Below are 12,500 nucleotides of genomic sequence, written 5' to 3'. Positions count from 1 at the left end.
TAGCTATGTCAGTCAATCACAACAGAGTTACATTAGCTTTTGACAGTTCATCCAAAGCATCACGGTAGGAATCACCAGGGATCTCGTGTCCCAACGGCTCAGTTCCATTAATCAAACAAGAGCGTAATCAGATCAGACTGAACCTAATTAGATCCGATTAATTTGATTTGTTTGCTGCTGTGCCATCAGGAGGAAACGGCAACAGACAAAAATCATAATGTTGTGTGAGAGACCCAAAACATCCTTGCTAATGCCTTTAGTGCTAATAGCAATATTATGAATATTGCCTTCTCAAAACCAGTAAATATTAAATGGACTGTATTTAAACAGCACTTTTCTAACCAGTGCCCAAAGCGCCTTACAATATTGCCTTCAACATTCACCCATTCGTGCACACATTCACACACCGACGGCGTTGTCGACCATGCAAAGCGACAGCCAGCTCGTCGGGAGCAGTCAGGGTGAGGTGCCTCGCACAGGGACACCGCGACACTCTAGCAGGAGCCGGGGATCGAACCAGCAACCTCCCGGATACCAGCCGCCGGGGGCATTATATTGGACTAATATCTGTCAAACAAAACAGAAAATCTGTGCGTAGAAGCAGTGATGTTCCCGACATATCTTTAGCTCATTTAGCTGGTCGGCACTGTGACGATATTTAATGGTTTAGTGCCACTAAAGATATCCCAACATGCCGGTAAGTGTGAGCCTAAAGCAGAACAGGAGGGACTGGTTTCCAACACACTGTTGTCCATTGAACTGGATAAACGGAGCGACAGAGAGAGAAAACCACTGAAGAATGTCACTCCTCTAAAACCAAACACGTACGCAGGGCAGACAGTGAGCCAGCATCAGACTGACACACACACACACACACACACACACACACACACACACACACACACACACACACACACACACACACACACACACACACACACACACACACACACACACGCTGCAATGTATATACATTTATTAACCATTACAGTAATAGGCATATTAATAAGCCTTACCAGAGGGGCTAGGGTTAGGGTTATGAATAAGGCTATAATTCATAATGCATAAATCAATACTTTAGTTAACATGAACACCATACATAAACAACATTAATAAATTATTACTAAACCATTTGTCAACTGTTAATTAACTGTCGTATAGGTAATGCATATCGCTGCATTAACTAATGTGAATGAATGGTTAGTTAAAGTCCCCGGATTGTCAGGTGTAAAATAACTTAAGCTTTTCAGAGCTTGTCATCAGTAGGGTAAAGTTATTTCCTGTTCCTGTAATTGTAACATTAGGTCAGGATACCTGTCTATCACAGCACTGTAGACAATGAATATTAACCTGACTACTGTCGTCAGTATCCTATAGCAGTACTGCTGCACTGCCATGCCTATAGAGTCTATATGGGTCTCTAGATCCATAGTTCACACAAAGAGCGACACCTGGATTCATCCTGCTGGGAAAAGGTTTGTCGCATCTCGAAAGGACTGGGCTCACAATCCCTCAGTTAACACACACACACACACACACACACACACACACACACACACACACACACACACACACACACACACACACACACACACACACACACACACACACCCTACCTCGCATGGGGTCCCGAGTCCCAGAGATCCCTCCGCTGAGAGGAGGGGACTGACCGAGCATCGAGCCGATAATCTCACTGCTGGACGGACCGACAGAACAGAAAGAACGAACAGAACACAGAGCGGGAGAAGACCCTAGAGAGGAGGCGCTCTGGTCCAGCGGGAGCGAGCGCCTCGCTCGACTGTCGACGCGTCGCTCAGCCGCCAACACGCGCAGCGATCAACACGCGTAGGGACCAACACGCGTAGGGACCAACACACTAGAGACCATCACACGCGAATACAGGGACACCCCTCCAGCGGATCAATTTGTTCTCAAAACGCACCTGAGAAGCGCCAAAACACGACTGGTGTCTAGAAGACAATGCAGATGTGTGCGTGTGTGTGTGTGTGTGTGTGTGTGTATTCCACACAAAATAAGATCAGTGTGATCTTACTGTGCGCACGTTTGCGTGTGTGGACGCAGCCATCCAAGAACAGGTGGACACACACACACGCACACGCACACACACACGCACACACGCAAAAGTCAATTACAGGCTAAATGACAAACGTTAAGCAGTCGGTCGCGACAGTAAATCGGTGAGGATCTATGAGCTGCGTTAATGGTTCTCTATACCCGGGAATCACAAAGCTACAGCCCACCTGCCATGGAATCACGGAACACAATCATTACTTGCTGTTTAAAAAGGGTAACCGATGTCACGGATCTCTCTCACGCACACACACGCACACACACCGCACACAGGTTGCATCCCACCCGGTAGGAAATGATTAGCCGGTCTTACCGTGGACCGCCATGGCTGCTACTCCGCGGGTCGGGGCATCCTGAGGTGTGGAGGAGGCAGGAGGCAGAGCAGGAGGTACGGACTGTCTCGTGCTCAACGTGTCTTACCGTCACGCGGTTGCTGGCAGACTGGAGCCAAACACCGCGGCTGCTGCCGCCGCGCGAGGAACCCTGGGGTTTGTAGGCTCTCGGAAGAGTCGTCTGTTCACGGCATACTTCGGTTTCGTTGTTTGTGATTGCAGGGAGAAGGTTTGTTTCTTTCTTCTTTCTCTTTTGTCGACCGCTCTGAATGTCCTCGCTTTGTAGTTTGTGTGTGTGGAGTATGGGTTGTGGTGCATTCAAGTAGGTATGTGTGCATGTTTGCGCGCGCGCGCGTGTGTGTGTGTGTGTGTGTGTGTGTGTGTGTGTGTGTGTGTGTGTGTGTGTGTGTGTGTGTGTGTGTGTGTGTGGATCAAATATGTTTGGATTGTGGTGCACTCAATTGTTATTGTGTGTGTGCGCGCGCGTGTGGGTGTAGTGTAGCGTGACAGGGAGAGGTGTGGTAGGCATGCTGGTCTGTTTGGACAGGTGACCTCATAGCACTGGAGGTGGGTTCAGCCCAGCCTGTCGCTCAGTCCGGTCCCGGAGGGTTTTGTGACGTACGGGTTGTGATGTTTTGTTGCCGCTTTCAAAACGGTCAGAGTTTCCGGGAGGTTCGGATCCTAACCTCGGAGGAAAGTGAGCTATGAACACTCTGTTGAGTCTGAGTTTTTGCTCTGAGTTTCGTGTGGAAGTAAAGCTACCCGAGTCCTCCGAGATCACGTCACAACAATGGCTGCCCATTTTATTTATAGACTAAAGTGAACTTTCAGCACTTTTCAAACACTAAGAGGCGAACTTAACACCCATTCTAACATTTGCATTGAGATACATTATATCAAACAATTATAAACATCACCTGATAAAATCTCGCTCATGTTCAACCATAGCAAGCAGTTCTAATAACTGATTCATCTGATTCAGCAAAGAAGCACAAAGAGGACACACTCAAAAGTCAATTACAGGCCAAATGACAAACGTTAAGCAGTCGGTCGCGACAGTAAATCGGTGAGGATCTATGAGCTGCGTTATTGGTTCTCTAAACGGGAATCACAAAGCTACAGCAATGGATAGTCTCACAAACAATCAATTTTTCCGGTTTTATGTCACAGCCTACGAACATTTCCTGAACACTCTTGGAAAAAGGGAAGATTTTCGTAATGACAAGTAAGAGCTTCCGAACTTCCGAGCTACTTTAAAGGCGCCATCAGTCCGGCCCCGGATGGTTTTGTGACGTCGCAACAGGATGGTTGTGTTTTGTGAAATCACAACAGGGTCGTGAGGTCGTGTGACGTCACAACAGCTTTGGGGCGCTTTGTGACATCACGACAACAGATGTTTCGTGAAATCCCGATGACATCAGTGTTGTTTGTCACCAAACTAACGTCGCAGGGCTCTGGAGACACCACGGTAATGATGACGCAGGGTTTTGTGACATCACGGTACCGATATTAGCGAGGCGAAATCTCAGGCAGCGGGAGAGCCAGTACGGCGAGGAGATTCTACGATCCATCACAGTACATAAATATGACTAACTATAAATAAACATAAAGTACAATGAGCTGTGAGAGAGCGGCAGCTACAGGTGAGGGCCTACATCTGTTCTCTGAGCACCCCAGGGTGCCAGCACGCACAACACCTGGACCAGCGAATCTCCCCCACACACACACACTATTACACACACACATTATCCTGATCTATTCTTAAAGACCCTCACGTATCCCACCACCGGCTGTGAGGCTCGTTAGTCCTCTGATGCCATCTGTCCACTTGTGATGACACAAAGGGACCGATTCATCATGAATAGAAATAACTCCCCGATCTGTCACCGGGCGGACTGTAACAGCTGGCAGCGTGGAGTCTCGTCATCACTACACACCTGGGCGGCTGTGCTCACTAGTGATGACACAAAGGGGGGGATTCTGAAAGGGCTCGGCGGATTGATAAGTCCACGATGATCCCTTTCAGAATCGACCCCCTTTGCGGCATCACAAGTGGTGGTAAACTCGGGTCCCGCTAAATTGAGATGAGATGAGTTGATTCACTAGAACTTTCCACGTCTCCTGAAGTTCAGGAACATTCCGCACGGAGCAGGAATAACAGAACACACGAACACGGTCACTGAACTGCAATCACGCACGCGCGCACACACTAGACATTCCACAGATCAGCTGCAGCCTCATACGAGCCAGAGAAGGTGTGTAAATATTATAACTTAACTTCCCCATCTCTCTGTAGAACAATGCATTCCTCTCGCACATATTTCCAGCAAGAAAAACCTCCCGCATCGTCAAGTTCCTCTCCGGTTACAGGAGAGGGCGCTGTCTGACCGCGGCTGCAGTGCGGTCACCCTAGCGACAGGGGAACTGCGACCTAAGGCGCCCTCTGGTGGCTGGTGAATAGAAGGCATCTCCTCATGAAAACACATAAAGGCCCTGCTACACAGAGCCCACTAGATCAAACACAGAGACAGTTTTAAACATAGACGGAGTACTGTATTCCCTTGTGGTTCGTGTTTGAGGGAGTCTTCCTCATTGTGCTTCATTCAGGCTTTTGATTTCAACGCCTACTCATGTTTGTGATCGTTTTATTTGACAAATCAACATAATTGCAATGAAAAACATTAAAGAATTACACAACTTGTTCTCAATTACAGAATGGAGTCTTCCGAACACACACACACACACACACACACACACACACACACACACACACACACACACACACACACACACACACACACACACACACACACACACACACACACACACACGGACACAGTGAATTCCCATCCTCCTAATTCAGGTACAACAAGCAGAGAAGATCAGGACCAGAGGTGGAGAGAGAGTAGCCTCTGTCTACTGACCAACTCTCTCCCTCTCCCTCCCTCCCTCCCTCCCTCCCTCTTCCCCCATCACACTAGCAGGGTGATGACGACCGCGTCGTCTTGTCCCTTCCACAGCATCTCGCCGTCGAACGCCACCTTCCCGTGCTTGCGCGCCCGCAGCAGGATCCCCACCACCTTGTCGGAGACGCGCACGTAGCGCTCGAACAGTGCGCCGAATGTCACGCAGCTCCGGCCGTCCGCCTCGTCCTCCCGCGACATGCGGCGGATCACGTGGCACAGGTCGTCGATCTCGCCGTGGATGTGGCGCTCGGCTCGCTGGGCTCTCTCCGCCGTCTTGGTGCCCTCCTTCGGCCGGCCGTAGCCCTCCTCGCCCGGCTGGAGGACACAGACAAGGCGGGGTTAGGGTGGATTGGTTGAGGCCCGTGGGACTCTTCAACACGCTTGTTCGTAGCGTGCAACACGGGAGGATATCGCATTTAAAACACGCCCCTTTTCGTAGCTTTACATGGGACGGTATTATAATTTAAACACGCCCCTTTTCGTAACGATACACGAAAGATACCGCATTTAAACACGCCCCTTTTTTGTAGCGTTAAACGGAAATATTTTATAATATTATTTTAAACACGCCCCTTTAGTTCGGTTTCAGTACATTCCCATTTACATTTAGGGCATTAATCAGACGTTGTTATCCAAATCGAGTGGAGGAGGAAGAGGAGACGACAGCGACGAAGAAGAAGAAAAAGCGACAACACAGAGAAGAAAAATAAATAGTATGCTGGACAAAGTATTTCTGTTTCATCCGAAACCTTTAAAATAAACCCATATCCCACACACCGAAATCCCTCTCTCTGCTGTCGCCGCACTCCTCACATCAGAGAATCCTTCCCAAGGCGTTCTCCGAGGTAGGAGACCTCCGGGAAGGAGGTGAGGCCCAACACGCTCCCGGTAAACCCCTACCCAGTTGTCCGGCAGCCCCCCCCCACCCAGCCCAGCGGGCCCCCCCGAAACCCAGCCCACCTGGAGCCTCAACGACATGGAGTACTGGGGGTCGAAGCCCGCGCTGAAGGGGTTGAGCTTCTGGGTGTGGCTGTGGGCCGACTCCCAGCCCTGCCAGCGGCTCTTCAGGTCTCCCACCGCGCTGTGTCTCCTGGAGAGGGCGGTGAGGCGCGCCACCTCACGCCCCCCAGACCTGGGGGAGAGGGGGAAGGGTTAGAGGGGTAGCACACGACACGTACGAAGAACCTGGTGAGCAGTGGCTCTGAGGTGAAGGCCCTCCTCCAGCACCAAGGCCATCAGAGTGCGACGCATGGGCTCACGTTTGAAAGACATTTAATGTAAATGGAGTGCATTTATACAGCGCATTTCTAACCATGCGCTCAAAGCGCTTTACAGTATTGCCGAACATTCCCCCATTCACACACCGACGGCGATGTCAGCCATGCAAGGCAAAACCAGCTCTTCAGAAAGAGCAGGGGTAAGGTTTCTTGCTCAGGGACACCTCAACACAGCGCATCACATAAATGTGTGTCTCTCTAAGTTTGGCGTCGCTTCACCGCTAAACATACAGGTAATCCAAACTCGGTGTTAAATATGAGTGACCAAATCAAAGCTGCGGCCCTTACGTTGGGGCCAAGGGCAGTTTCTTCTTCACCCAGGACGCGGTGCCTGTCTGCCGGGGGGCCCCCAGCACCACCTCCTCCTCCCTGGGGCCCGGGCGGGGGTCTCGGTGCCCCGTCTTGGATCCCCCTCCCTGCTCCGCGACCTTCTCAGTGGAGTCTCCGTCTACCCCACCCCAGGGATCTGCTGTTGTTTGGCCTGCAGGTCCACCACCACCTCCACCTCCTCCTCCTCCTCCACCCTCTCCATCAACAACTCCTCCTCCTCCACCTCCTCCATCAACTCCTCCTCCTCCAACCCCTCCTTCAACTCCTCCTCCTCCTCCACCCTCGGCTGATTCAAATCGTATATCTTGTCCCACCTCGACCTTCTCAGTGGAGCCCCCATCGACTCCACCATAAGGATCTGCTGCTGTTTGGTCTGCAAGTCCACCACCACCACCACCTCCAACTCCTCCTCTACCTTCTCCATCAGCACGCCCTCCTCCTCCTCCACCCACAGCTGATTCAGGTCTGCTCTCTCGCTCCTTCAGCTCCTTCGCCGGCCGTCCATCTCCTCCCTCTCCTCCGCCCGAGGGATCTTCTCTGGTGTAGTCTACTCGTTCTCCATCAGCTCCATCAGCACCTCCTCCTCCGACCCTGGCTGATCCAGATTGTATCCCTCGCGCCACCTCCACCTTCTCAGTGGAGCCTCCAACCTCCCCACCCCTTCTGTCTTCTCCTGTCGGTTCTCCACCTTCAAATCCTCCACCTGCCCCAGAACCTCTCCTACCGCCACCACCTCCTCCGCCTCCTCCTCCACCTCCATCTCCTCCATGTTCTCTCTGGTCCTCTGATCCACCACCAGCATCGCCTCCACCCCCTATTGAGCCAGGTCTCCTCCTCTCTCCCTCCACCTCCACCTCTGTCCAGCCCTCAGTCAGCTCTGACAACACGTCAGAGCCTTCCATGTGACACGTTCCATGGGCCCGCAACCCCTCCCAAACTAGGAGTCCGACACCCTGGCCGGTCCCCGTGGCGACGCTTTTTGTCCCCGTCTCGAGCAAAGTCCCGGTCTTGACGCCTGACCCCTCCCTCGCCTCCGATGGGTCCGCCTCAGTCCCTGCGCTGGTTCCACCCTCCGGCGCCGGCGTTGATGTAGGATCAGTCTCACCGCGAGGAGTTGTCGTGGGTCGGTTCTGATTGGCGGGAGCCGGGATGGGCGGCGTTGTGGGATGGTTCTGATTGGTGGAAGTAATAGTCGGTTGGCTGGTAGCCTGGTCGGACGCCATGACCCTCGTCTGATGTGACACCCCAAAAAATTCCAAACTCTCCGGATACTCCAAACACTCCGGACACGTTCCCGCGGGAATGACGGAGCCCTCCTGGGGTGTCTGTCCGCTCACCCTCAGCGTGGTCAACTCATAAAGCGGGCTCCGATTCGTTAATCCTCCCGGCGTGCCGCTCACTAAAGACTCGTGTGCGGTGTGTGTTGGTTGGTGCGGGAGTGTATCGTGTCGGAACGGTGTGTCGGTGCTAAAATAAGGGTGCCCCAACACGAGCCCTGAGGGATGGAAGTATTTAGCACTGTTAGGGGTATCGCCCCGGTCGCCTTACCCTGCCCTCGTGGCCCCGTGGCCCCTGCAGGAACCCAGTGGGGGGGTCGCGTTTCATCACAGAGCTATATCTAGAGCAGTACGTGGGTGGTTGTGGGGGGGGGGGGGGTCCTCCTACGCAGGTGACCTGGTGGTTGTATTAATGTTAACCTCTAGGGGCCGCCCTTGGTGGAAAAGTCAGGGTCAGTCCACATCCTGTCCCTCCGAGAGGAGACAGGAAGTGACGTGGGACTCCAACTTCCATTGTTTTGAATAGAGTTTTGGAAAGAGAAAGGACCGTAGGATCCAGAATGTTCCAAATTGATTTGACTGACAGACAAACGGACAGGCACACAGGCGGCAGTGAGACAGATGGTAAGAAATAGTGTTCCAATTGCTGTCTGAAAAGAGAGAGAGAGCGAGAGAGAGAGAGAGAGAGAGAGAGAGAGAGAGAGAGAGAGAGAGAGAGAGAGAGAGAGAGAGAGAGAGAGAGAGAGAGAGAGAGAGAGAGGGAGAGAGAGAGAGAGAGAGAGAGAGAGAGAGAGAGACAGAGAGAGGGACACACACACACAGACACACACACACACACACACACACACACACACACACACACACACACACACACACACACACACACACACACACACACACACACACACACACACACACACACACACACAGTGACAGCTGTCCTGCTCATCATAGCGGGCAGAGCTTGGCTTTCATCACAGAGCTGATTTCTAAATACAGGTTTAGTCCGACAGACCAAAAGATATAAATCACACGCTTGAGTTAACCTTTAGTAGGCCTAACTGATTAGGATACACCTACTTCAGCTTTATTTGTTTGTATTGGTGAACTAATGTGTGCTTTCTCCATAAGCAATAGTGACTTTTCTCTATTTTAAGTAAGTAAGTAAGTAAGTAAGTAAGTAAGTAAGTAAGTAAGTAAGTAAGGTGTTACAGTTGAATGTCACATAATGTCACATAAATCATAGAAAGTCCAGCTCATTGTTTACGGTTGAAATATCTCATCAATGCTAATTTATTAATTTATCTATTAGGTACAAAAATGGTATATATCGGATTAACATAAAGGCAACACCTTTCAATTTAGTTTTGTTTCATTAGTCGAACCTCAATTTAACTTATGCGTTGACGTTTGTTGCAGTGGAGTTTGTCCACCACTAGAGGGCAGCACAGTAAAGTATAAAGCCGTTCTTGGAAGTTGGCTGCGCATTCCATCACACGATACAAAAATCAACTTATTTTGAAAACCAGGCAAGGCAATTTTCTGAAATTAAAAACGATTCTGTAAACTGCACCCACCAAAGGTATGGTTTGACGTAATATTTTAGGTTTATTCATTTTAATGGTCATCATCAGCAAACCCAATGTGATTTATTAGAATTGTACACTGCCAGCAAAGCTTGATCCAGGCCTACATCTCATGAATACCTCTCTGGGTTTCTTCACAGGCTCTAGTGGTCCCTGGGATGTTGCAGGTGAAAAATACACACATGTTTCACACATAACACTATTTTTCGGTTCACATTGACCCACTCGGACCAGGTGGTCCTTAACACAAAAAGAGAATAAGGTTTCCTGACCGGACTGAAAGCACCTGTGGCCTCTGTTCCTTCTCCTTATCCGTTCAGCTGGTAGTTTCCCCCTGCCTTGGCTCTCCCCAGCTGGCCACACTGGGTCTATTGTTTTCTTTGGCTGTCCACAATAATTGCACATAGCCTATTTTAGTTTCACTTTTTTATTTTTTTATCTGCTAGGACTTTGGCACACATTGTAGTAAACAGATTTTGCGCGATGCACTTTAACTTTGGGCTTGTTGTTGCAATCATCTGAGTAATTATTGTAATCATGGTGGTGTGAGTGATTGATGCGTTACGATCTGCGTATCTTTCGTTTAAATGCTCTGTTGTCGGGGGGACTTTGCAGTTACAAGGGACCGTTCCTCAGGGTGCGATTCTCATGATGCATTAGAAACGTCTGCGTTTAGATCTGACATTTTATTAATTATGTCGAGGCATTAAGGTTGAAACTCCTGTGGAAGTTCATGTTAAGTTTATGTGTTGGAATTGTTACAAATTATTGTAACAATTATTATTATTGAGTGCGGATTCTGGGAGAGTAAAAGTCCACGCAGTCCAAAAGCAACAGGATGGGACTATTTCCAGACATGTATGACACCAGACTAACATCAAATTTACATTCAGGGCATTTAGCAGATGCTTTTCTCCAAAGCGACTTAAATCAGTATATTTGTCTTAAAAATAGTACTTATTATAGTGTAGTATCTTATCCTAGCTATCTCTGTTGTATACAGGGAATTGATTAACCTAGTGATGGTTAGTGCTTGGCATTTGGTTCTATGAACATCCTTACTGTACGCACAGCTTTACATAGTTGCTTCTCTTTCTTCTGACAATTGTACTTAAGTCGCTTTGGATAAAATCGTCTGCTAAATGCCCAAAATGTAATTGATTAACAATATCAATAGAGAAATGGGAATGGGAATATATACGGATTCCATTGAACGACGAGCTAGTCAATCAGGATCCTCGATGCTTGCCGGCCGATCTGATCCAGCTGCCGATCATCGTAAACAACACCGTCAAAACATTTTGGATTCCGATCGGACTCAGAAACAAAGCACTCCTAATCCCCTGTGCGCTCCCCATCTGTCACCTATGACCTCTGCAACATCTGCACGCCGGATCCGGAGGATGTCTGCTACTTGTATTTGTCAGTAACACGTGATGGATTTACTGCCATCGCTCCAGAAACCCGCAACAACAACAGCAGCCTCAACAAGTGTCAAAACACAACGTGTGTGAGGAATCATATGCAACTGATAAACTCCAAGAACTAAATTTTTTTTTGTTTTCTTCTCATATCTTTTTCTCCATTTCCATGCATGACCGTGTCTTGGCCCAGATTATGTAAACGGTATTTGCAATTTCCTAAATCGTGCAGTAATGCGTTCATGCTTCCATTTGGCCCTCGTCTCTAAAGATGGCTGAGACCTCCCTCATGAATAAAGATCGAGGGGATGCTATATGAGCTACGGAAAGTGCTTTAGCATTGGACACTAATAGCTAGCTCCCTCATGAATAAAGATGCTGTAGATGCTACATTCCCGTTTATAGTAGGCTAATGCTGAATTAGCTTTAGCAGCAGACGCTTATACCTCCCTCATGAATCACTAGGGATGAGGTGCTACGTCGGTTAGTAAGGATTGGAAATTAACTAGGGAGAGAGAGAGGGGGGGGGGAGGAGGGGAGGCAGAGAGAGAGAAACAGAGGAAGAAAGAAAACAAAAGAGAAAATAAGAAATGGTCAGAGAGAAAGGGAGAGAGAGAGAGAAAGGGAGAGAGAGAGACAGAGACAGGGAGAGAGATACTTTACAGATGAGCTTGTTGATGTCAATGGTAGTGCTCTCGAGGATCAATAGATCACGTTTGCGGCATGAATACCCCAGAACAACAGAGTGAAGTCGATCAATTGAAAACAATCAAAGAATTGTAGGAATGATTGTTGGCCTAATACCGGCCTAAGTATGGCTGCAGCTCTCTGTTGGTTTGATCCCCAGAAAGCTTTTCAAAGGGTTGCCGTCTTTGGCGTGAGCTCCTCAGGGTCTACGGTCACACCTCGTTATGTGTGGCCGTGAAACTCATAAGACTCTGTGGAAACGGAAAATCAGCAACACACTGCTCACTGATCGTAACAAGTATGACCAAAGAGGATGGAAATGGAATGACCAGAGCTCTGAAACCAAGCGCCCAAAAAGGCCTTCTGTCGTTCTCCCAACCTCTAACATATCCCTATCCATACTGCTGCATCCATAGATCAACTGTGAATGATGATGAGACTTGTTTACAACCCTTAAAGGGGCCCTATTTATTTCTGAGTTTGTGACATCACAGTGTCCATTAATCAAAGCTGGTAGGTCAATCTATCCACCT

The 12,500-nt window shown here is 49.2% G+C and overlaps 2 protein-coding genes across 2 annotated transcripts in view; both read right to left on the bottom strand.

Moving 5' to 3' along the window:
- The window catches only part of samd12 (sterile alpha motif domain containing 12), a 34,085-nt gene extending 31,320 nt beyond the window's left edge, over positions 1-2,765 (bottom strand). Inside the window, exon 1 of the mRNA XM_030347704.1 lies at positions 2,405-2,765. Within this exon, the coding sequence (XP_030203564.1) occupies positions 2,405-2,417 (13 nt within the window). The 5' untranslated portion in view covers positions 2,418-2,765. The remainder of the gene's footprint in view (positions 1-2,404) is intronic.
- A 2,322-nt stretch (positions 2,766-5,087) lies between these two features.
- abrab (actin binding Rho activating protein b) lies at positions 5,088-7,420 on the bottom strand. The gene is made up of 4 exons (XM_030347703.1): positions 7,311-7,420; positions 6,955-7,197; positions 6,350-6,521; positions 5,088-5,704 (listed from the first exon to the last, which is right to left on the bottom strand). Exons 1-4 carry the CDS (start codon positions 7,418-7,420, stop codon positions 5,396-5,398), a joined length of 834 nt encoding a protein of 277 aa, XP_030203563.1. The 3' UTR covers positions 5,088-5,395.
- Positions 7,421-12,500: the final 5,080 nt, after the last annotated feature.

Source organism: Gadus morhua, chromosome 22, assembly GCF_902167405.1.
Source record: "Gadus morhua chromosome 22, gadMor3.0, whole genome shotgun sequence".
Classification (NCBI taxonomy): domain Eukaryota; kingdom Metazoa; phylum Chordata; class Actinopteri; order Gadiformes; family Gadidae; genus Gadus; species Gadus morhua.
Note: the sequence above shows the minus strand (reverse complement) of the source record. Positions and strands in the feature narration are given on the sequence as shown.

Coding starts and splice junctions, on each gene's coding strand:
- abrab (XM_030347703.1), bottom strand. CDS start 7,420: ATGGAGAAGGTAGAGGAGGAGTTGGAGGTGGTGGTGGTGGTGGACTTG. Junction 7,198..7,310: donor GCTCCACTGAGAAGGTCGAG/GTGGGACAAGAT, acceptor AGGAGTTGTTGA/TGGAGAGGGTGGAGGAGGAG. Junction 6,522..6,954: donor AAACTGCCCTTGGCCCCAAC/GTAAGGGCCGCA, acceptor CCTCTCCCCCAG/GTCTGGGGGGCGTGAGGTGG.